The sequence below is a fragment of the Pan troglodytes genome, chromosome 4 (assembly GCF_028858775.2).
Source record: "Pan troglodytes isolate AG18354 chromosome 4, NHGRI_mPanTro3-v2.0_pri, whole genome shotgun sequence".
Lineage (NCBI taxonomy): Eukaryota > Metazoa > Chordata > Mammalia > Primates > Hominidae > Pan > Pan troglodytes.
In genome coordinates this window covers 178,514,434-178,539,465 of record NC_072402.2, presented here as the reverse complement: position 1 = coordinate 178,539,465, position 25,032 = coordinate 178,514,434, and the positions used below count along the sequence as shown (strand labels likewise).

Genomic DNA, 25,032 nt, shown 5'->3' with positions numbered 1-25,032 from the left:
TATTATTATCTAATCCACACACCTCTTTCAAAATGCCCTTTTTTCCCCCAATAATCTCCCCCCGCCGGACTCGAGCAATCATTCCACCTTAGCCTCCGAAAGTGCTGGGATTACAGGCCTGAGCCAACTTGTCTGGCCCAGTGATGTTTTTATAGATCCAGGATCCCATCCAGGGTCACCTGTTGCATTTAGTTGTCCTGTTCCCTTTAGTCTGAAGCAGTTCCTTAGTGTTGTCCTGTCTTTCATGACCTTGACATTGTTGAAGAGTACCAGTCAATTTGTGTGATGTTTCCTCCTGATTTATGCATTTTTGGGTGCAGGAACACCTCAAAAGTGATGCCGTTTGTATTCTCCATTGTATCAGGAAGAATGTGATGTAAACTGTTTTCCCATCTGGTGATGTTAACTTTTGTCATTTGGCTAAGGTGGTGCCTGCCAGCCTCCTCCACTGTAAAGTTAATTGGTACGTGTTTTGTACTTATGAGTTAAGAAGTAATATTTTGAGACTCCTATTGTAGGGCAGAGCTTTCTCTTCTCTCCATGAATTTGTTTATGTATGTATGTATGTATATCAGTGGGGAAATATACATATGGATTCCTATTTGATTCAGGGGTTCAAAATCCATTCTGACGTCTAAATCCATTCGACATGGCTCTTCTGTGCAACCTACTTCCTTATTTTCTGGTGTAGGATATTGTAGGCTCTCCTTGTATTTTCCCTGCCCCAGCCTTGGACTCAACCATTTCTCCAAGGAGACTTTATTCCTTTTACTGAAAATCGTACTAAAAACTAAGTTCTGGGTCTCGGTGTGCCCGTTGGTACTGGGGTGTTATTGTTGCTAAGCCTTCAAACAAGACAGAGCTGGGAACGATCTGCATGCACGCACACATATCTGTGTATCTGTCCACGTGTGTGCGTGCATTCCATCTCTCTACAATACAGTAAAACCCACACATTCACATTGATACATCTCATTCCAGTCCACCTCAGAGTCACTCTCATCCTCTCCTTTCCCCTTTCTGTATTTCGTATTTCCCTTCACTGATAGAGAAACCCGACTCTCAGCACACTTAGTGAATTTTTTTATTTGCACACCCCGCTCTGGTACATAACCAAACTCCCGGGCCTGTGGGGCGAAAGCTCATCCCCAGAGGTGTCCCTGCCCCATCCATTCCCATCCTGGTGCTAAAGGCCCTAGTAGAAATCTCAGTCCCCATGAAGAGGAAAAGAAAAGGAGAGGGAAAGAGGGAAGGAGGAGGAAAGACCAGTTAGAAAGCTTGGCTGCGGAGCAGTCTCCCTTCCTCATTCCCCCTCTCAAACAAGACGGGCAGGGAAAGCTCTGCCTGGATTAAGGGGAAGGGCATGAGGGCCATATTTACTTACTCTGAAACAACGGCCTAGGAGATCGTCCAGCAGTTTCATTATAGCTCCTTTCAAATGAATGATTTTGAATTTGAGTATTTAAAACAACAGTGTTTTCCCCTTTATTACAGAACTGATACATATACATTATTGAACATTAAAAAATACAAAGAAGACATTTTAAGAATGCAATTACCAAACATTTTCCCATCCAAAGATAATCACTTAGTTTTTTGGTGTATTCTTCTCCCCGCCACCCAACTCTTAGTTTGCAAAATTTCAAACCCACAGCAAAGCCACATTGATAGTACAATGAACATCTGTCGACCAGTCACCTAGAGTCACCAAGTGTTGTCATTTTGCTACATTTGACTTGTCTTTCTTTCTTTATATTCATATGTTTTATATTTTTCCACTTAGTCACTGGAAATTCAGTGGCAGACACTGTGGTAATTAATATCTAAAAACTTCAGTATGTTTGCTAAGAACAAGAATGTTCTCCTACATAGCCACAGTACAAATGTCTCACTCTGAAAATGAAGCCGGGCACAGCGGCTCACGCCTGTACACCCAGCATTTTGGGAGGCCCAGGTGGGAGGATTGCTTGAGCACAGGAGTTTGAGACCAGCCTGGGTAACGAAGTGAGACCCCCGTCTCTATAACGCACTTAAAATTAGCTGGGCATGGTGTTGTGTGCTGAGGTGGGAGGATCACTTGGGCCCAGGAGGTTGAGGCTGCACTCCAGCCTGGCCGACAGAGAGACTGTCTTGGGGGTAGGGGGTGAAGAACACTTCTCCAATGATATCCTGTTCCCGTTTCATTTTCCCCAATTGTCAAACTAATAATGTCCTTGGTCCCATCATTGATGATGTTAAATTTAATCACTTGGATGATCTGGTAGATGTCTCCATTGTAAAGGTAACCTTTCCCCTTTCAAACTTATAAGTAGTGTATAAGGTTACTGCTTTGAGACTGGAAACAGCCTGTTCTCCAAAAGACTCTCACCAATAATTAGATTTCACCTCCAAAAGAAACCTTCCTGTTTCTTCTTTTTAAAAAGAAATTTGAGTATCAGCATGAACTCATGGATTATGTTTTTCTTCAGTGTGTTATAATCTCTCCTGTCATTATTCATCCTGATGTTCAAATTGTCCCACAATTGGTCAGTGAGGCCCCTTTGGCCTGGCTCCCTACCCTTTTGCCGGGTTGCCGTCACGTTTTGAGCCCTTATTTTACTTCACCACACACAATGCTCCAGGCTCACCTTGAAATTTTTGCCCCGGTCCCAGAAGCAGCTGTTCCTCCAACTTCATTTTAATGGGAAATGGTTTTTAAAACTAGGATCTGAGCCTTACTTAGGTGAACTCGTTGCTTACGAAGTGTTATAGCATCTCGACCTTTTTAGAGCTAGCAAACATATGCAAAAAATATAAAACTATACAAATTAACTGATCCCTCTAAGGCAGTCACCAAAGTTTTCTCCCTTCTTTCTTCCATGCTGGGTTCTTTCCCACCGCCCACCGTGAGCACCCCAGCTCTCAGCGACGTGGATATATTTGTACTCCTTCGCTCTGTCCCACAATCCACAAACGAGCTTTGGACTTGTCTCCTTTCCTTGAAGAAAATCGCCTTACACATACACATCTACGTAGGCAAAGGTCCCTCTCTTTGTCCCCCTCGCTGACGTTTTGGCTGGTGCACCTGCTCCCTTCAGACGGAGCAGGAGAGCAAAGCGCTGGCCTGGGATCCAGGGAGCCCCCCGGGGCCAGTCCTGCGGCCACGAGGGCGCCTCACCACCAGTCCAGGGCGGGGTCCGCGGGCTCATAGGGCTGCAGCCAGGTGTCACTGTCGTTCTCTTCGGGGACGCGCGTCCCTCTAACCCGCAGCGGGCAGATGGTCAGGGGATCCGGATGTTCGCCGCCGTCGTGGGCCCTGGGCCTGAAGTACGCACAGAGCGCGCCCGAGAAGGTGTCGTGGAAGGTGAAGATGTGGGAGCCGTCGGACACGTTGAAGAAGGACAGCTTTCCGGCCTCGTAGTCCAGGAAGACGCCCAGGCGCCGCGGGGGCACGCGCAGGGCGAGCGCGACGCGGTGCGGGGCCAGCACGAAGTACTCGCAGCCGTTCCACAGCCCCAGCACCCAGTAGCCGGCCGCAGGGCTCAGGCGCGCAGGCCCCGCGCGCGGCACCGCGGCCAGGCAGGCGCCCAGGAACCAGCGGCTGCGGCGGCCCACGTGCACCTCCCAGTAGTGGCGGCCGGCGGAGAACCGCTCCAGGCTCAGCGCGCACGTCTGCTCCGAGAACCGCTGCGGGTGGCCGGGCGCCGGGCCCGGCGGCGCCCCGCGGGAAGACACGCTCTTGCCATCCTCCGACACCTCCAGGCTGGGGTGCGCCGAGGCCGGGTCCAGAGTCACATCCACTGCGCAGAGCCACAGCGTTAGTGCCCGCCCGGGACGGTCTGGGCCCCCGTCCGTGTCTTCCCCAAGGCGGACAAACCTCTAGTTTCTCTTGGTGGAATAATCGAGGAAATGAACCCCTTACCCCGACCCTCACCCCTGCAAACCCCCTCCCCAGGACCGAAGTGGCATGTGTAAGTCACTCCTGAGTGTTTGATAGTGACAGGGAATCCTGTCCTTTCCTGAACTGGAAGGTCCCTGAATTCCATACCAGAGATAGCAAAGGAAGGAGGCTGGCGGGGAGGGAGCCACGTCCCGGTCAAGGGCAAGGACCTATGGGCTGGTTCTAGCTCCTGCTGGTGGCACCACCCTGTGTGACCTTGGCATAATCAGGAGAGCGCTGAGCGTCATTTTACAGAAATTTTGGATTTTTTTTTTTTTACATACAGTCCTTCAGAAAAGTTTTTAAAAGGATTTTAAAAGGACCTTTGAGATCATCTAGTCCAGTGCCCCACATTTCAACACCCCATTCCATTTGACAGACGGGAACCTAGGGGACCCCTTCGTCAGAGAATCTGGGAGGTTCATTACAGACTCTGCACTCTCCCACATTTCAACACCCCATCCCATTTGACAGACGGGAACCTAGGGGACCCCTTCGTCAGAGAATCTGGGAGGTTCATTACAGACTCTGCACTCTCCCACATTTCAACACCCCATCCCATTTGACAGACGGGAACCTAGGGGACCCCTTCGTCAGAGAATCTGGGAGGTTCATTACAGACTCTGCACTCTCGCCTGCAAATAGCCCCGAGCCAGATGGAAACAAACCTAGTGTAACCCCAAGGAGCGATGTGTTTGGGAGCTCACGTGTGCATGTGCGCATACACATGCAGGCATGTGTGTCGTGTGGCGTGTTTGCAAGTGTGCGTGTGTGTCTTGTGTGTGCAGGCCCCACACTTGGCTCCTATAAAGCCCTGTCCTCTAATCTCAGATCTCTCCACCTCCCTTCTGTTTAAGATCCGGCCAAACCAAAACACAAATCAGTTTCCTGGCTTCAGTTACCTGCATATTTTTGGGCTGCTCTCCACTCTGAAACCAAACAGAAAAGGGGAAAAAAGCTCAGAAATCTCAGTCAGTAACTCTGGAACCTTAACGAAGTCTCCAGATGTATGAGGGATGCATGCAGATCGAATGACCCCATTCCCACTGTGACAACTGGTTTGAATCCAGACTGGTCTTGGGGTTCACCATGTATTTTCCTGAGAAATTTTAGATTGAGTAGAGGCCTGTGTCATTGATGCCAGAGCTACGTGCAGGCTGAAATTCTGCTGGAAAAAGCAGGAGAGTGGAGCATGTAGGTAAAGAGACTCTATAAGCCGCCTGGATGCCCTGAGAGACAGAAGTGCAGCCTCAGCCTCTGACCCGCCAGGCTGTGCCCAGGAGGCCCAGCTGAGCCTGACGGGTCCCAAAGATGCCCTCTAGATGTCCTGTCTTTTCCTGACATGCCTCCATTCTTAATGTGAATCAATCTGAGTGGATTTCTGTTGTGTTTTATCTTGTTCTGTTTTGCAACAAAGATATCACCAAGTCACAAAAGCAAAAGCAACACAAGACGTTCTCAGAGCTCCAGATATTTACAGCAAGGCTTTGCTGCCCCAGTTTTGCGTCAGGATAACTGGTGAAGCTTTAAACACCATAGCTCTTGTGCGGAATATCTCAGTTCTACAAAGATGTTGATTTTCCCTAGTTTATCTGTAAGTTCAAAGTATTCCTATGTAAAACTCCTTTTGGATTTTTTGGGGAGATTTATGAATTTATCCTAAAATTTATATTTTAAAAATGTTCATTCACTTTAAAAAAGGAAGTGGAAATGGAGAAGGAAAACTTGTACTTTCAGCTACTACAAAAGCCATAGCAGTAAAAACAATGATGTAATAGGTGGCCAATGGACAAACTCATATAGAGATGGGAATCCAATATGCATCAAAGGTGGTTCCCCACATCAGTGGCAACCCTGGAATGGTGGAGTAAATGGCGTTGGCAAGCCCAACTGACTATATGGAGAAAAATCACAGGATTCTCACCCAACACCTCATAAAATGGCAAATTTTACAGGGATTAAAGATGCAAATATAACATAAAGATAGTAGAAAGGTTTTTGTAGTTACATAAAGAAAAAAAAAAATAGAAGAAAGTGTAAGAGAATCTTTGTGACCTAAGTGTGAGGAAGGTCTTCAACAAAACTTCAAAAACACAAACCATAAAGTAAAAAGTAGATGGATTATGTTTTATCAAAATTAATAATTCCTTTTCAATAAGGGGAACTATGGACAAAGCTAATGGCAGATGGCACAACAGAAGAAGGAATTCACGATGTTTACCCATGAGGGATTAATCACACACATACACACACACACACACACAGAGAGATATATAATATTCCTGTTAATAATAAAAGACAGCAATCCCATAAGAAAAATGGGTCAGTGATGTGAGCTGGCAATTTTCAGTAGAGGAAGTCCCCAGAGCCAACTAGCATATACAGAGATGCTCAATCTTCTCAGCATTCAGAGGGTGCAAACCTAAAGAACAATGAGCCGTCACTTATCCCCACTGATTGGCAAACTTGGAATGCTGGTTCACATGAGATGTGGGCACATGGAATCTCACTGCATGGCTGGTGGCAGGATAACGACACTGCCTTCATGGGATCCCACTATCCCCTTAGTGGACATACCCACCATGGGCCAGCAGTCTCCCTCCTAGTTATATACCCCAGAGAAATCTCCACACAGCGCCGTAAGGCAACACGTTTGAGACTATGCGTTCAGTGTTGTTGTGGAGTTAGAGGCAGCCTGGATACCTTCTCCAGGAGGGTGGCTGGCTAAAATGAAGCACTCTGCAGTAAGGAGGAAAAACAGACTGAATGCACATGAGTGGCAGCGATGGATATTAAAGCATGATGATGCATATGGGAAAAGCAAGGAACATCACAGAACCATAAATGTCACTTACATGAACTAAGATGCATATGCATACATCGATATTCACATTTTGCAAGAATATATACAAAATATATACATTAGACTGTCTGCATTATGGGTGAATAGAGGGAGGTATGCAGAGAAGTATTTACATGTACAGCAACACACTCATGCCAGAACCATGAGTCTGAGTCTTGGAGGATGGGCACCAGGAGTCGCGGTAACTCTGATATGTAACCAGGATTGGAACTAGTGGTTTGCAGTACACTTAGTCCTCAGGACAGAGTATGACCTCTAACCAGTGACATAGATTAACACATGCTGTGTGAGGCCACGGAATGCAACCAGAATGAAGCCTGATTGGTTAATCAGGTGAGTTGGACTGGGGTGCTCAGATATAAATGAGGAAGAGTCAGAGAGAGATGGGTTCCACTCACCAGCCTGGCCTTCAGCCCGTCTCCAGTCTGAAGCAACCAAGGGAAAACAGGAAATTAGCACATCAGGACCCCAAGCTTCCCTGCTCACACATCACATCTTGCACCCACCCCGTCCCCCACCCCAACACCCACATAGCCAGCAGGGGTCCTGCCTGGGCATCATACCTGGTTGGGAGATGAGAAGAAGATATATGGGGAATCAGATGCAAAATGATGAATGAGGAGAAATAGTTCTTTTTTTTTTTGAGACAGAGTCTCGCTCTGTCGCCCAGGCTGGAGTGCAGTGGCGCCATCTCGGCTCACTGCAAGCTCCGCTTCCCAGGTTCATGCCATTCTCCTGCCTCAGCCTCCCACGTAGCTGGGACTACAGGTGCCCGCCGCCACGCCGGGCTAATTTTTTGTATTTTTAGAAGAGACGGGGTTTCACTGTGTTAGCCAGGCTGGTCTCGATCTCCTGACCTCGTGATCCACCCGCCTCGGCCTCCCAAAGTACTGGGATTACAGGCGTGAGCCACTGGGCCCGGCCCTGAGGAGAAATAGTTCTAAGAGGGGTCACTTACCAAGCTCTGTCTGAAGCTTTTCTGCAAGCAGAACAGACAAAGAAAACTTCAGCCTGCAGGTGGGTGGAACCGTCTTCCCAAGACAGGCCACTGGGAAGAGCTTCCTTAGTCTTAAGCCACTGCTAATCACAGCTTCATTTTTTTTTCTTTTTTTCTTTTTTACAGCTTCCTCTTTGCCCCTTCATTGCCCTCAAAAAGAGGCCCATCTGCAGGACTCTTATGCCTCATCCTATCTTAGCTCAAAGGTGGAAATCTGCACACAGCCTAGAAGGGGAACCAGATCTTAGTACTGACAGGCCTCTTCCCAGGGTTCCGGTTGTTCCTTCTGCCTGAAATCACAAGCTTCCTGGGGCGGAGCTCCCGCCTAAGTGCAGGCACTGAGGGCCGCCTACGTGAGCCTCATGGTCACTCACCGGGTGCGTTATCTGAAGGACTGGAAGGACATCACACCCAATTATTTCCCCAAATAATTACCAAGGACTCCAACATTTTGCTACTAAAAATGCTTTCCTTTGATCTGTCCACCCAATGTCAAGCTCTTTCAAAAGTAAATGCTCCTGGGAGAGGCATTCATGCTATAGTGTTATGACTTACAATTCAGACTATAGCCTTAATGACTTATTAGGGCTATGTTTTTTTCATTCCCCTTGAAGGGCGAGGTAGACTGCCAGACAAGCTTTCCCAACCTTACAGTTTCATCTGAATTGCCCCCCCAACCCCAACACCACGATGGCCTTTTCCTCCATTCCCCCTCCCTTGGGTTCACTCTCTCTTCCTCTCTACAGAGACACATCCCACGGTTTCACGTCTCTGAGTCCCTCTGGGGAGAAAAGTGAATCTGAGAAATTATTTCTATTTTGGTGCAAATTAAAGGTGCCACCCTTCCTAGTGCCATTTGCATTAAAAAGAAAAGGATATTTTAAGAAGATGAACCGGAGACAGTAAACGTTTTATGATGAATTTTAACTGAATTGTCTAATTTGCAGGGGAGGAGCTGGCAGGGTCTGTCCGGAGGGTCTCGGGCAGGGCACGGTGGCAGGCAGCCATCCTTTCAGCCCCTTAGCAAGGGAAGAGGTGGAGGCTCCCAGGGATGGTTTAGAATTAGATAGTCGCCAGCCGCTGTCCAAAGGGAGCCCCTCCTCCCACTGCCCAGGCACAGGGTCCACCCCACCGGCTGACAGGCAGCACTGTGGCCCCGCACCCAGAACTTACCCAGCTCTGCAGTGAGTTTCTCTAGAGAGAGAAAAAAAAAAAAAAAAGATGAAGAAAAGGGGAAAGACTCTCAGCTTGGGGAATGAGGCAGACGGAACAGATGGGTGAACACTGAGGCCTCACCTCCGATGCGGCACTCCCACCCGCGGTGGTCTGCGGGCCCAGGCTGGGCTGGAAGTGAGGCTCCAGCAGGGGATGGGGAAGTGCGCACCCTCGGCTGCCCTTCTCCATAGGAGGGTGACCCAGCGCCCTCCCTCCTGCTAGTGTGAAAATCAGTGTCGGAGCCTTCCAAATCTACTAGCTCAGCGGAAACGTGAAGCCCCGGACACCGCCTCACGTAACTGGCTGTTTTCTCCGGTGCCTGACCGCCGCTTCCTGACCCTGTGCTGAGATGTTACGCATCAGCCCGGCTCCCCGTGCGTTATGAGAACCTGGACGAACTGGCGCTGGCGGCAGAGACCCCGGTCCCTGTTCCCTCTGTACAGTGTGATGTCAGGCTCCGAGGGTGTAACCGATAGCAGCCGGTCAACCCTGACGTCTGTGCACCAGCACCTCCGCTTCTGTCCATATGAACGATCTTCCCTTTTCCCCACCGGGGTCACCGATCCCCGTTCCCCGGTGGCCGCCCTGACACCTCGCGCTGGAATAAACCCTCGTAACGGGACCCGCAGCCTTTAGATGACGGCGGGTTTTGGCACCTGGGCAGGTGGGTGCAGAACGCCCTGTCCCCGCTCACCTTGTCTCTTCTCCTCCTGCTTCCTCAGCTTTTCTGAAGGGAAAACGGGAGCGGAGAGGGCTGAGTGCGCGCCCCTGCCCCTTCCAGGCCGCCTTCCCGCGCCGCGTCCTGGGAGGAGGCGCCTCCGTGGCCCCGGGGTCCAGCGCCGGCCGGTGCCCCTCCCCGCCCCGCCGCCCGCGCCGGTACCTCGGCTTCTCCGCTGCTTCTGGAGGACGCCCAGCGCCAGCGCCGCGAGGACCAACAGCAGCGGCGGCAGGGTCGCGACGAACGCGCTCTTCCACGGAGAGGCTCCGGGTACAAACACGTCTGGAAAACACCCGCAGGGGCCGTGTCGATCCAGGCGCCGCTGAACACCGAGAGGCGAGACCGGCCTGCCCGCCGCGTGCCGGGAAACCTCCCGAGGGACCTTCTCCGGGCGCCTCCGCAGCCGTCCGGGAAACGGGCGTGGGGCGGGAGCGCGCTCAGCGGAGGGGGCGGGGGCGCGCTGCGGGGTGTGCGGGAGGGAACCGCGCCCCAGCCCGGCTCGAGGCTTCTGCGGCCGCAGCGCCGCCCCCGCCCCGCGTCCTCCCGCTCTTGCCCCGCGCCCGAAGCGCGTTCCCAGGGGCTTGGCCGGCGGCGGATGTCCGGGGAGCTCCTGCTCGCACCCGCGCCGTCTGGTCCGCAAGTCGTCTCCTCGCTTGTTTGCAAACATCCGGCTTCTACCTGGGTTCTTACCACGCTTTTGGAAGAAGTGAGAACGAAACCACGTGCGCGTCCCTCCCGGCTCCCCAGGGAGGACCCGCCCGCAGGCAGGACGTGGCCGGGGGCGGCACCGACAGCACCAGCCGGCGCAGGGACGCGCAGAACGCACTGGCCCTTCACAAACCCTGTGGCGGTTTAATGGAGTAACTTTCTGTCCCTGTCATCTAATTATTAGAAAATGGTGCTTTTATCTCAGATCTTTAAAAAATATTCTTTTTATTGTAGTAAAATATACGTAACAACCTTTCCCATTTTAACCGTTTTTAAGTGTACAGTTCAGGGGCATTAAGTGCATTCACCATGTCGTGCAACCATCACCACCGCCCATCTCCAGAAGTTTCTTCATCTTTAAAAACTGAAACTCTGTACTTATTAAACAGTAATTCCTCTTCCCACGCCCAAGCCCCTGGCGCCCTCCGCATACTCTCCATCCCTGTGGACTTGACTCCTCTAGGTAATCCCACATCCGTGGAATCAGACGGCATTTGTTCTGTGTGTCTGCCTTATAAGTGACATCAGTGGACTGTGGTTTTTAATTTTGTTTTTCTAGCAGTGCATTTTTATTGTATGTTACAAAAACACTGGGTCACAATGGATTGGTCCTCACAACAGATGGTGTCTGAAGCAATGGCCTGGGGTCAAGGGCAAGGGCTCAGGGCGGACTGTCTCTGACCTGTGACCCTCCCCCTCGACCCTCTGGCCTCCTCGCTGTTCTGCCAGCAGCCGGCAGTTTCCCTCTCAGGCCCCTGGCTTTGCCCTTCCCGCCACCAGAAGGCCTTCCCAAAGGTATCCATGTGAGTCACGCCCTCTGTAGAGGGGTCCGCGCATGCAAACATTTACCCATCTAAAAATTTTTATATAAACTTGTTTCATAATAAATATCAATAATATAAATTAAGATTTATATTAAAAGCTAAAAAGAAAATATTGGGTTTTTCCTGGTGCAAAAAGAGAGACTCTTTCCTCTTCCCCTCTCTTTGTTCATTTTCCTTAGAAAATATATCAGTTCTTTCTTTACAACCCAAGAATGTTTTTCTTAAGGGCCACTGGTTTGAAATGTAAACGTAAAAGAGAGGGCACTGCCGTGGAGATCCCTGTCTCATGGGAGTTTAGCTTAGCTGCGTGGCTCCAAGTTGTAACTACAGGCTTGCCCTGGACATATCACATGCTTGATTTTTCCTTTGGTTAAAGACAGTTGGCTCACACAGATGGCCATCCCAATTCCCAGGGGATTTAGAACTGCTGTGGTAAGTGGTGTTGCCAGGTCCTCCTACTTGCAGACAAGTTATCATTTATCTTGAGAACATGTGTGCATTGGCTTGTATCTGACTGACTATATCAAAGGGGGAGTTTTTTTCTGTTATAATAAAATAGCTTTTAATTTGGACTCGTGTGAAAAGTGGCCCGTATGTTGGGTTTGTCCTCAAAATGTAAAACAATTAGAACCATGAACATGAAACCCTTCGGTGGCTGTCTCATAATAAGACTTTAATAATGACCTTGCCTTCAGCTCACTGCCTACACGCCCACTTCCCGGACGTGCCTTTTGTAATCTGTGGACATGCCTCACTACTTTCAGCCTGCTTCATTTTTCTCTACAGCACCTACCACCTTCTTCTTGTTTTTTTGTTTTTTGTTTTTTGTTTTTTTTTTTTGAGACGGATTCTCGCTCTGTTGCCCAGGCTGGAGAGTGCAGATCTCGGCTCACTGCAACCTCTGCCCCCCGGTTCAAGCGATTCTCCTGCCTCAGCCTCCCAAGTAGCTGGGATTACAGGCGCCTGCCACTATGCCAGGCTAATTTTTGTATTTTTAGTAGAGATGGGGATTCACCATCTTGGCCAGGCTGGTCTTGAACTCCTGACCTCGTGATCTACCCGCCTTGGCCTCCCAAAGTGCTGGGATTACAGGCGTGAGCCACCGCACCTGGCTGCACCTACCACCTTCTAACGTGATGTGACAGGATGCACTTCTTTTGCTTATTGTCTGTATCCCCCACTGGCATGGGGACCTGAGGGTAGGGACTGGGGTCACGTTGTGGAAACTCAATACATACTGTTTGAGAGACAGCATTACGAATCTATTGGCTCCCATGATGCCTCTGATGAGCAGAGTTGATGGGTTTTAGTGTATGGCCTTAGGCACAGAAAGGCGGGCTCTCTGGGGCCTCTCTCATCGACCGTTTGGGTTCTCAGTAGCGTTCTTAGTGTGTTCCTAATATCCAAGGTGCTGACTTTTCAGGTGTCAAGGCCAACACACCCTATATGCAGACAGGCACAGTACCATTGTGTCTTTATAGACTGCCTTTGGGCCAATGTGTACGTACACATGAGGACTAGGAAGATGGGTGTGAGCTAACAACCACTGACCTGCTATCTGGACCACGAACTCTTTCTTCTGGCTCAAGAGGAGATTCTGGATGGAGACGGACACGTTGCTGAGGGCTCCCTCTCGGACAACCACAGATGTTTCCAGACTGAACAGGCCCTGGGCATCCCAGACGATGGCTTCAAACTCTGGAGGCAGGCACTGTCCCTGGTGGTCTCTCCACTGAACCTTAGGCTTGGGGTACCAGCCACTGGATCTGAGCCTCAGCTGAATGCCTCCTTCCTTGAAGCCCTCAAGGGAGAGGTGAGGGTCTGAGCCCAGCGCTGGTGGAGGCAGGAGGAGTGGGAAAGGTCAGGCTCCTTCTGAGAAATCACTCATAACGTTCATGCCACTGTTCAGCATTTGCAGTCACCATAAAGCATCATGAAGTGTGACTGCTATTAAGACGTGTGTGGGCTTGATGCTCCCCACCCATGGACGGGAAATGACAGTCTAAATCAGTGGTAGCACGTGGGGACAGTAATACCCCTGAGGGACATTTGGAAATGTGAAGGGGGTCATTGGGTGGGGAAGGGCTCCTGGCATTTAATCATGTTAGGCAAGGGACAGTTTCCCTAGAATGAAGAATAGCAGCACCCTAAATTCTAATAATTAGAGTTGTGACTCTTCTCCTTCTCTTGAATTCCCCCAGAGCTCTAGTGCCTGCATTATACACACTCCCTTATCTCTCCATCCTTGTGGAACTAGCATTATATTTTGAGTATGCAAAACATTAATGTGGTTTAAATGCCAATGCTGTATAGAAATGTATATCAGGAAAAAAGCTCCATCCTTTCCTTGTCATCACACCTCACCCTCAGTGACCAATCTCATCAATTTCTAGTTTATCCTTCCTATGTTCCCTTTTGCAATGTTTCTCCTTCTTTCTTACAATGCAAGTGTATGTTATTGAACCTTGCATTTTACTTTTCTCTCTTAACAATACTAGAAATCACTCTGCATCCATTCAGAGACCACCTCATCATTGTTTCAGGTGCATAATATAGATTACTCCATTGGGTGGATAGAGCATACTCAGCTTTTATGCTTGGACATTTAGGTGGTTTCCACTATTTTGCAATTGTTTTTAAAAAGCTTTACAAAGATTAAACTCATACATATGCTTTTCTCATATTGGAGGTATCGGGGGTGGAGTAAGTTCCTGGAGGTGGGATTGCTGTGTCAGAGGGTAGCCACACAGCTAGTCCTCTTAAGTATTACCAAATTTCCCTGTCCTGGAGCTTTCCAACTTTGAATTCCACTAACATAGTATAAGACAGCTTTCTTCTCCATAGCTCCATCAACAGTACATGGAAGAGCTTTTGAAATTTTGCTAGTCTGACAGTTTTAAAAAAATTGCATTTTGACACAGCTTTGATTTGCCTTTCTCTCACTATGAGTAATTTTGTTACTCAATATATTATATATTATATATATAATATATAATATATATTATATATTATATATATAATATATAATATATATTTTTATATTTTATATAGTTATATATCATATATTATATATGATATATTATATAACTAATATAATTATATAATATTATATAACTAATATAATTATATAATATTATATAACTAATATAATTATATAATATTATATAACTAATATAATTATATAATATTATATAACTATATAATTAATATATAGCATACTATATATATATATATTTCAAGACAGAGTTGTCACCCAGGCTGGAGTGCAGTGGCAAGTCAAGCTCACTGCAGCCAGATCCTTCCACCTCACCCCCCTGAGTAGCTGGGACTACAGGCATGCACCACCACACCTGGCTAAGAGATGGGGTCTCCCTATGTTGCCTGGGCTGGTCTCGAACTCTGGGGCTCAAGTGATCTGCTTGCCTCAGTCTTCCAAAGTGCTGGGATTACAGGCTTGAGCCACTGTACCCGGCCCTTTTCATATGTTTAAGGGCTATTTGTGTATTTTTTGGTGAACTGTTTGTTTTGTTTGTTCATTTGAGAATGGACCTATCCATCAGCTTTTATGTTTTTTAAAAATCACCGACATTCTTCTGTTCTCTGTGACTCTACCTCTACTTGGCAAAGCACCTGGATTTCCCTCTCCCCTGCAGGGCCTTAGGTCAGTCCACGCACCTGCTACCTCCAGTTCCCAGAGAGCTTCGCCAGAGAAGTTGTCGGAGTGGAAGCGGCAGCCATATATGCCCTTGTCGGAGGGGACGATGCTGTGAAGCTGCAGGACCACGCTGCCATAGGCGATGTCGTCCTTGACCAACTTGGTCCTGTTCCGGAACGCCTGCATCTGCCTGCCAGGGAGCTCCTGCTGCTCCTGGTACAGGTGTACCACATTCAAGGTGTGGCTCCGGAACCAGCAGATCTCCATTTGCTGGGCATCCAGCTGTGGCCACAGGTGGCACGGGAACTCCACCTCCTCCCCGACGAGGGCCAGGATGGGATGCTCAGGGCCTAGCACCTCGACCTCTAGGATGACAAGTCAGAACAGGCAAAAGCAACCCTCATCCAATTTTTTAAAAAGTTATCACACCCCTTTATAGCTGAGGAATCTACAGTAAACCATACAAACAAGAAAGGCGAGATACTCTACAGGACAACTGGCCTGGATCCTTGAACAAGTAATTTTTACGAAAAAACGTTGAGTGCACGATTAAACAAATACACAGGTGACATCACAACCAGATTTGTGGTGCTGAGCTGGTAACTGGTTTCATCCAACCAGGTACAAATGTTATTTTGGGGACAATTATGTAAATATGACCAAGGCATTAAGTGAAATGGAATCTTTGATCAAAAAAGCAAGTGTCAAAATAATCTGTAGAATATTATCTTAAGTAAAAAACATACGTGTTTGCATAAATGTGCAGAGAAAAATACCTGAAAGGAGACATCAAATTGCTGATGGTGATAATTTCTGCATGATGAGAATAGATATTTTCTCATTTTTGCTTGTCTGATTTTCCAAGTTTAAAAAATAATTCACATGTACAGCTTCTACAAAGGGTATCAAAAATCATCCATGAGGGCTCCCTGCTCCACAGGTTTTCTTATCAAAACGCCAACCAAATCCTTCCTTTGAGACTCATTTGTTGGGATCTTTCATTTGATCACCCTCCTCTTTGACGGCTTCTTCATGGGGCCTCTCTGCTCCCTGTGGTCTGGTCTGTTGTCTGCAGTTCCCATGAGAGTTGCTGCTCCTGCACAGTTCTTCTGCACGCACAGTTCCCTGCCACCCCACAGGCACTCACTCTTCTCTCTGGCCTCTGTACCTCTCCTCTCCTTTCTTTCCAAGTTCAGCTAAAACTCCATCCCGAAGCTCGCTTGTCATGGACACCCCTGTCCTGCACTTGGCCCACAGGAAATGGAGGGACCTTCCTTTGTTCACACTATTTGAGGCGCCTCATTGCCCACTGGGTGAGTATCCAATACCCTTCCTACAAGTTTCCCTCTCCAGGTTCTCTCCGGCTGTCTCTCTCCACACACCGATGTCTGACTGTTTCCCTGGGCACACCCTACCTCAGCTAATCCCCTACCTGTCAACTTCCTGGAGAATGTGCATCCTGTAAGCCTCTGCTCCAACTATATTCCCACTTTACGGCTCTCCTCAGCTTTCCGGGAACAAATCATTGCTCTTAGCTGTGCTCCCAAAGTCTTTGGACACAATTCTCTCTCTCTCTCTCCCTCTCTCTCTCGCTCTCTCTCTTTCTCTCAGCCATGGTCACATAAATGGACAGCCATTTATGCCACATCCATACCCCTCCCTTGACTACAGACTGCTGAAGACCTGGGCTATGTTGCAGTCACCTTGGTATTCCTGGTTTCCAGCCCAGGAAATTAGGAAATTACCTTTGAATTATTAGTTTGCACCCTCTGTTGGCTACATCTTTCATGAGAGAAGCTTTGCAAGGGGTAAAAGTAAAAACGTATATCAATGGGTTCAGCACAAACACAGGCCAGTGAGTTTCCTGGCACCGTCTTGCTCTGCTCCCTGCTATGCCTGTGGATTTCAGAGTGCTGGGAAGTGTGCAGGAGGTGTTGGGGGCTGGGGAGATGGTGGAGGAGGTGTTGGGGGCTGGGGAGATGGTGGAGGAGGTGTCGGGGGCTGGGGAGATGGTGGAGGAACATTACAGACTGGGGAGATGGTAGAGGAGGTGTCGAGGGCTGGGGAGATGGTGGAGGAGGTGTTAGGGGCTGGGGAGATGGTGGAGGAGGTGTTGAGAGCTGGAGAGATGGTGGAGGAGGTGTTGAGAGCTGGAGAGATGGTGGAGGAACACTGGGGGCTGAGGAGATGGTGGAGGAGGTGTCGGGGGCGGGGGAGATGGTGGAGGAGGTGTCGGGGGCTGGGGAGATGGTGGAGGAGGTGTCGGGGGCTGGGGAGATGGTGGAGGAGGTGTCGGGGGCTGGGGAGATGGTGGGGAGGTGTCGGGGGCTGGGGAGATGGTGGAGGAGGTGTCGGGGGCTGGGGAGATGGTGGAGGAGGTGTCGGGGGCTGGGGAGATGGTGGAGGAGGTGTCGGGGGCTGGGGAGATGGTGGAGGAGGTGTCGGGGGCTGGGGAGATGGTGGAGGAGGTGTCGGGGGCTGGGGAGATGGTGGAGGAGGTGTCGGGGGCTGGGGAGATGGTGGAGGAGGTGTCGGGGGCTGGGGAGATGGTGGAGGAGGTGTCGGGGGCTGGGGAGATGGTGGAGGAGGTGTCGGGGGCTGGGGAGATGGTGGAGGAGGTGTCGGGGGCTGGGGAGATGGTGGAGGAGGTGTTGAGGGCTGGGGAGATGGTGGAGGAGGTGTGGGGGGCGGAGGAGATGGTGGAGGAACATCACTACAGGCTGGGGAGATGGTGGAGGAGGTGTTGAGGGCGGGGGAGATGGTGGAGGAACATCACTACAGGCTGGGTAATGCTCGGGGTAGTGGCTCTTTAACAACCAGGATGGAAGACTTTTTTGCATTTTAGCGTCTGGCACACCCTGGTAATGTGCTAAGATCATAGCCCTGGGGAGCACCTGGCAGGAGGGGTGGCGTTCACATCCTGGCCAGCTAGGCTGCAGATCAGACACAATACCTGAGCTCGGCTCCCCAGGCTGAAGGAGGAGGAGGTGCATGAGGAAGACAAGACTGCTGGTCAGAGATACTGGCTTCAAGGAGTCCAGGGAGACTGGGAGATCCACCATCTCTTGTCAGCAGTGGGGGCCACCTGGAGAGGGACAAAGGGATGCTGGAGCGACGTGCAAAGGTAGGGGGAGCTGGAACTCACTCCATCAGACCTGAAGTCTGTGTGGCCTCAGTTATTTTTGTCTAGTTCTCAAATTCCTTACAAGCCTCAGCGCTTGGCTTCTTCCATGGCCAGAGGGGAGAGCTGCTTCTAATTTTCCCAGGGGACACTGTTAATGGCATCCGTGGCCTTGCCCAGGTTCACAGAGCTGCAAGGGGACGAGGCTGAAGGATCCCAGAGGAAGCAGCTTCTGTGCTGCTTATTGTTTAGAGCCAGGAATAGAGCCACACAATGTGTGGGGGCTCAGCGCCCCCCCTTTTCTGGGCTTAGCGACTTTCCTCAAACAAAGGGCAATCTCTGAAGATCTCAGAGGCATTTTCATTCTTCCTGCCTCACCACCACCAACCCAACCTTCGTCCCACTTCCCTTTGGTCTGGAACATCGAGTCCGCAAAACAGAGGAACAAACACAGAGTTCTGCTCTCTCAGAAGTGGAGTGCATGCAGGTGGCTGCCTGCCAGCCCCAGCGACATCCTAGGACACTCTCCTCCAGGCCTGGGACCTCAAGTTGTGCCTTCAGGAGGCCAGCTGGTAACTGTCTCTGTGTCGATAGCATCTTCGGGGCCACAGTGATGGAGTCATCCCATCTAGCCACCCCTTCCTCATCTATGACCCAGGAGGCCCAGACCCGGCCCAGACAAGGGCTACCCCCTCACTCCTGATGCTCTGCTCCCTTGGGACCCACTAATGACTCACGGCCAGAGAGTGTGCTGCTGCCAATGAGTCTCTGGAGATACACAAAACTCTCCATATTTCTCTTGCATTTAGTTCTGCAAGATTTTAGGCAGATTTTGTCATTGGCTGGACCGAAATCTCTGCCTGAACCATGGAAGAAACCAATGCCCACGCCCATGGGTTGCTGGGAGCTCTTGGAATCAAAGTCAGCACCTCCCTCCCCCCTGCCTTCCCAACGTCCACTCACTGTCTTCATCCTGGGACTGCACCCCTTGCCTTTCACTTCATCACAGTGCCCTTGTTGGAAGGCCACGGTGGGCTCCTCTCTCCAACCCTCTCTGTCTCCCCGTCGGCCCCCACGGCTTGGCTTTTCTTCCGAGACCTTGGCATGGCAGGTGTTTCTGGTGTCCTGTGGCCACAGGGCACCGTCAGCAACACCATCAGCAGGTGTGAAGGAAGGACTTTCAAAGCTGCTGGGCCATGCAGAGGCAGAAGGATCAGAGGAGGTGTGCAGGGTGAGTTAATGAGGTGGTCGAGGCTCCCCAGGGACCCTTAGGCTGGGAGGGACCCAGACGGGCAGGAATACAAGGGAAGAGGGGTGGCTTGTGAGGCGCGTGGGCTGATGGCCCTGTCTCCTAGAGCTAAAATTGAGGGGACAAACAGAGGACAGGTTGGGACAGCTCCAGGTGTGTTTCAAGAAGGTTCAAGGACAGGAGGTGGGGTCCCCCCGAAGCGGGGCCGTGTTGACACCTCTCAGTTATTGGAACATGATTCACACAATAACCAGCATGGGCAGAGGCCTCGGGCAGAGTCCAGGCCCTGGCTGGACAGTCCAGACTCTCACCCTCTGTGGCTACTGGTGGAAGCCTCTCTGCGACAGGTGGGGAAGCTGGCAAGGAAGGGTTCCAGCAAAGGGGTCTACACTGGTCATGCACCTTCTCACCCTCTCTTCTGTTCCCTTCTCTTTTCCTTTATACTTCAGTCTTTTCTTCTGGATTCTAGACACAGGTTAGAGCCCCAAGACAGCAAAGCCAGGAGGGGCACGTCAGTGTTCAGCTAGTACCTTCCAAAACCAAGAGGGGCTCAGGGTGTGTTTATGCATCCATTCGGATGGGTTGGGTTCTGGGGAATTAGCCGAGGTTGTGTTAGGTTGTGACACAGGTCTGCTCATAAGGTGGTAATGGGGCGCGAGACAGGTCCCCCAGCTGGCCTCCTCACAGAAGGAGCACTCACTCCAATTTCCCTGGACTGGGGGCAGGCTGCCACCTCCTGGGGACAGGGGATTGGGGCAGGATGTTCCAGAACCGTGGAATTGCTAGAGGGACCTCAGTTCTCTGTTGTGATACACCCGTGTGATTCCCATCATGGAATCTTCAGGGGAGGAGGATTGTAGACACACACACACACACACAGACACACACACACATGCACGCACACACATAGACACACCCATGCAAACACACACAGACACACACATAGACACACACACAGATGCACACACACAGATGCACACACACAGACACATACACACACATAGACACACACACACATGTGCTGACAGTAATAAAAACTAACATGCATTGGGTACTTCCTATCTATCAAGCACTTATCTATACCTCAGTATTATTATTTTTATTATTATTATTACTAATAGGTCCAAATTATAGATAAGGAAACGGAGGCCCAGGAGCTGAGTGACTTGCTCCTGCACACAGTGGGTGAGTGGTGGGGTGGGGTTCCACCCACTGTCTGGTTCCAGAGTCTCGCTCTGCACGTCTCGAATTCAGATTCCTCACCAGCTACGTCGTGTGTCTGGGTACACCCTTCAGTCACTCCTGTTACCCAAAACCATGACCGTCTCAGGAACCAGCTGGCCACAGACAAAACACTCACCCTAACCTGCCATCACACAGAGGCACCGAAGAAGCGACCGGCTTACATGGTGCCAGCCACAAAACCAGCCAACCAACCAACTAATGAATACAAAATTTAAAATCCCACTGCCAGATAAAACAACGTAAAACTGAGGTCTCCCTAAGACTTTGTCAGAGCATCTTCTCGGCCAGGAGGAACAGGTACCTGGTCCCTTTGCTCCCAACACTCAAGGGTATCATCTTGAAAGCCTTTAGCAGAGAGAGATGGTCTGGCAGCTTCCTGAAGGGCTGCGCGTCCGCCCTTTCTGACCTCACTCTCCAGTTAAGGATCCAGGGTGCTCAATCCTTACTTGAAGCTCAAGTCCCCTCCTCGAAGGAAACACTTTCCACTCTCTGCTATTTTGATTACAGTGTAAATTGATTTCAGGTTGTTCCTGGTGAGGAGGTTTTGCCTGGGGAAGGAGTAAGGGACTGGACGCGTCGGATATTTGGGGAAGATGGAAAACCCAGTGTGCGCAAGGACCACAAAGGGATCCTCCAGCTGGAGCTGAGCTCTGCCGGCGGGCACATGCTGCTTGTCCTCCCAGGAGCCCCGGGCTGCGCCCTCCAGAAGGCACAGGGAGAAATAAGGGGTCCTGAGAAATGTCACTGCCTGCACCCAGCAAAAGCCCCTTTCTTTCTTCTTCTCTTTTTATTTTTCTTTTCTTCTTGCTCTCTCACTGCCCCCAGCCCGCCCCACTCCTGTTCTCTCCTCCTGCACCTGCAATTCCTAAACAACCCTGATGTTATTCTGATTTCCGGTCCCTCAGTCTTGAGTCTGTCTTTAAAGATGAGTACTTTTTGCTTTGCTGTTATTTTTTAGATAATTTATTGTTAAATAAAGAATTTTAAAGCAAAATGCAGTGGGACAGATGTCAAAGGCAAGTTGAAAACATAATTTCTGTCAAATACTATTCTGGATTTCCTAAGATTAGGCACAAGAAAAGCGTCAAATGAAAAGGTACTTACTCAAACTAAGTCTTTTTAAAAAGTCTGTATTTGAAAGGAAAACAGCTTTTCACTAAAAATATAAATCATTCTTATTACAGGAAAACCATAATTTAAGAGACTGAGAAAAAAGGTTTTTGATTCACAAATAAACGGCATCTCCCTAATACACTTAGGAATGTTTGTTTTTAATCAGTGACTCTTAAAAATCACTGCTTCCACCTGACAAACTCACGCGAATCACTATGGATTGGTGTCCTCTGAGCCACCCTGAAGCATCCCATTTTCTCTACTCATGTCCTTTTCTCCAACTTTCAGCAAAGCAAGAATGGAGAAAAAGAGGATTAGAAGGAACTTCAGTTGGTTCCCTAGTGAATAACTTAACAAAATAAAACCTGCTTTTCCATTTGTATTACACATTCACAATCTCACACTCTTACTTACTCTATTGGTGAATTTCAGATTCTGTCCACACATATAATTACTTGCCTGAACTTAACACTATCTTCCTGACAAACAGTAAATCTCCCAAGGACATCTCCGAACCTGGCGGTGACCACGGGCCACGCCCTCCCACAGGACTCCCTCGCCTGCTATGCAGCTGTTGGCGTCCTGAGCGATCCCAGTGTTTCCATGGGGGCAGAGCAAAACCTTGGGGATTCTCTAACATAATTTTAAGACTACGTTTCACACTTAAATGACCACGTTATGAAACCTGGCAGGAAAATCCATGTTATTAATAAATGCCATGTCTCTTGCTCTCCCAAACACAGGAAGCATTTTTTGCTCTGCATGTGTCTGCGGAGACTGTGGGGTCCCAGAGTGGAAAACTTCTCTAGTAACAAAGTACAGAAATTATCCCTGAAGTATAGTCTTTGCCTTGCTACTTCTGTAAGCTGTGTAACTGGTGAATTTTGCCTGTCTCCTGTCCTCCACTCCCCAAGCTGCAAGTCCGCAGGTGTCAGTGGGGCCTTGGCCCTCTCCCACGGGCCTCCCCGACACCCCCTGCAATGCCCTTCCCCCCGGCAGACCCCAGCTAGTGCTCACTGCCTGCACTGGTTTGATTTCGATAGGTTCACAAGAGGATTTCCACCCTCTTAGTCTCTAAGGAAGATGGACTGCCCCAAGAAGGGAACCGCAATGAGGCTTGAAACTTTTTCGTCTGGTGGGGGCAATGGGATGTATGAGGATCCTGCCTCCTGAGATGGGGCCCACCTAAACGGGCGTGGACATCTCCTCTCGGCCACACTCGAAACATCCCATACTGCGGCCAAGCTCGGATAATAAAATGGTGCCACTAATTGTACGCCCTCCCAAAGCCTCCCACCTTCATTTTCTGATTGCCGTTTCTGAAAGATGGAGGTGTAGGCAGCTGTTGAGAATGAGCCACTTACCTGGCAGGTAGCAGCAAAAGGTCTCAAATGGCAGATGAGTCCTGGTGAGCTCACCTCCTCTGCAAAGGGTGATGATTGCTGTAAAGTGTCTTGGTCTCAGATGCTAAGATTCCCTAGACGTGGACTGGCAGCTGAGCTCCAGAGACCAGGGCACGTGTGACAGAATTATTTATCCATCTTCCACCCTAAGATATATGCCGTTTGCTCTGCCCTTGGCTATGGAAACCAAGATGGATAGAACAAAACAAGGAAGTCGTCACATCCTGTCTCTGAGAAAAATCTTGAATTCCCATATAAAATATCTCTCCAGGGTCACAGAAGGAGGGGAAAGGTATCTGAGAGCTTTGTAGAGAGCGACAGCTGCAGAGGCTCAAAGTGAGGAGAAAACGCTCCAGCTGGGTTCAGGGTCTTTGTGCCGGTGAAGCTCGGACTCCAAGGAGGCAGGGTAGCAGTCCCCGAACAGCGGAAGAGAGTAGACTGCAGTCTCCACTAACTAACCACGAGGAAGGGGCTGATGAGCGGTCCCCGAACAGCGAAAGAGAGTAGACTGCAGTCTCCACTAACTAACCACGAGGAAGGGGCTGATGACCGATTTTTAACCCACCATAACCTTCTCAGGGCAAGGTCAGTAAGGAATAAATCCTGGGGGCATTGTCGTTAGCGCAACCTGCAAAACCTGTTCACATGCAACTTAGAAATGCAGGAGGGTGCTGGATTGGGATTTCTCTAGTGGAGAAGAGGTCAGGAAAGAAGCAGCAAGCACTACCCCACCCCAGCCCACCCCATCTTACTGTAGGCCACGGTGCAACTTGGGCATTAGTGGACTGAGGCACCAGCCACCCAGCTGCAGCCCACACTGACGTCCCCTCCAGGGAACAGGCCAGAGCGGAGGCACGAGCAGCTCAAGCACATGCAGTGTTGTGGGAAACTGAGGACCGGAGAGACCGATGTGAAGAACAGGAGGATTGTTTATTTTAGGTACACACCGGCTCAGTGGACTCACATCCAAAAAGCTGAGCATTAAACAAAGACAGAGCGGGGTTTTTGTAAGTGGACTTACAATAAATAAAACAAAAGCAGCTAATCATATGATAGGTCACATAATCTAGAGCATAGCATAACTTGTGGCCTTGCACAGCTGGTGACTTTGTAGCTGCATTGAAAGAAAAACAAGAACTGGCTAAGTACAGACATTTGTAAAACACAATCATGCTTAAGAAGCCTGGGAAAACAGTAACAGTAAAAGAATTTGTCTTTCTCTCTTTTTCCTTCAACCTTGCTCTGGAAGTGGGGCGGGGGGTATCTGGAGCCAATTCCTTTGGCCTTGGCTTTCTGGACACTGTTATAACTGTCCTTGCAGTGGGCTTGCTAGGCAGAGGAAAACTTGTCCTTTACTTTTTAACCCTTGCCTTGCCTGTTACTTTTCTTGGAGTGAATGAATGCATATGTATTTTTAAATTTTCTGCCTCAGTAGCACACCCCAGGGACTCCCAGAAGTGCCTGTGTTTGTAGAGGGGCCTGTGCAGGTGACAGGGCACTACATGGGTGGGAGACAGGAGCCAGCAAGCTTCAGGCATGGACCTGGAGGTGACTGTCTGTGCTCAGACAGGCTGGTGAGACTGGGCACCCAGGCTTATTAACGTGAACAGATGTCCCTAGGACAGCAAAAGGGGCTGAACAGTGAGCTCAAACAGTGGGTGCAGCTCCCCGGGCCTGGGGAGACAGAGGGGGGCTCAAGGACAGGGTATACTTAAGATGGATGCTGCATAAACAGTAGGATCAGGGCCACGGGCAGCCCAGGAGGACAGAGCCTGCGAGGGCAGACATTCTTCGTGCAGGGAGGTGATTAGCATGTGGGAGGCAGGAAAAGGCTAGGGGCCAGCCAGACCAGTGTGTGGCTCACTAGTGGAAGGGAAGGTGGAACAGACGTGGATGGGACCACATTGCAGAGGCCCTTGCATGCCACATAGGGAAGTGAAAGAGAAGGAAAATTGCACTTGTAGAGAGGGGCTGCTCGAAAACGAGAACATGGCCTAAACTT

The 25,032-nt window shown here is 49.7% G+C and overlaps 1 protein-coding gene across 9 annotated transcripts; it reads right to left on the bottom strand.

The window, feature by feature from the left end:
• Positions 1-1,461: 1,461 nt before the first annotated feature.
• On the bottom strand, positions 1,462-23,450 carry BTNL9 (butyrophilin like 9). Of its 9 annotated transcripts, none has more exons than XM_016954489.4 (11): positions 22,992-23,450; positions 17,853-17,984; positions 14,920-15,264; positions 12,796-13,077; positions 9,875-9,994; positions 9,689-9,721; positions 8,953-8,973; positions 7,741-7,761; positions 7,181-7,207; positions 4,822-4,848; positions 1,462-3,779 (listed from the first exon to the last, which is right to left on the bottom strand). In XM_016954489.4, exons 2-11 carry the CDS (start codon positions 17,959-17,961, stop codon positions 3,154-3,156), a joined length of 1,611 nt encoding a protein of 536 aa, XP_016809978.1. In that variant the 5' UTR covers positions 17,962-17,984; positions 22,992-23,450; the 3' UTR covers positions 1,462-3,153. The 9 variants fall into 9 exon arrangements, with proteins under 9 accessions (XP_016809978.1, XP_016809987.1, XP_016809979.1 ...); XM_016954498.4 differs by adding an exon at positions 6,534-6,658 and having other exon boundaries at positions 1,462-6,341; positions 22,992-23,344; XM_016954490.4 differs by lacking the exon at positions 22,992-23,450 and adding an exon at positions 18,984-19,067.
• Between the last annotated feature and the right edge of the window lie 1,582 nt (positions 23,451-25,032).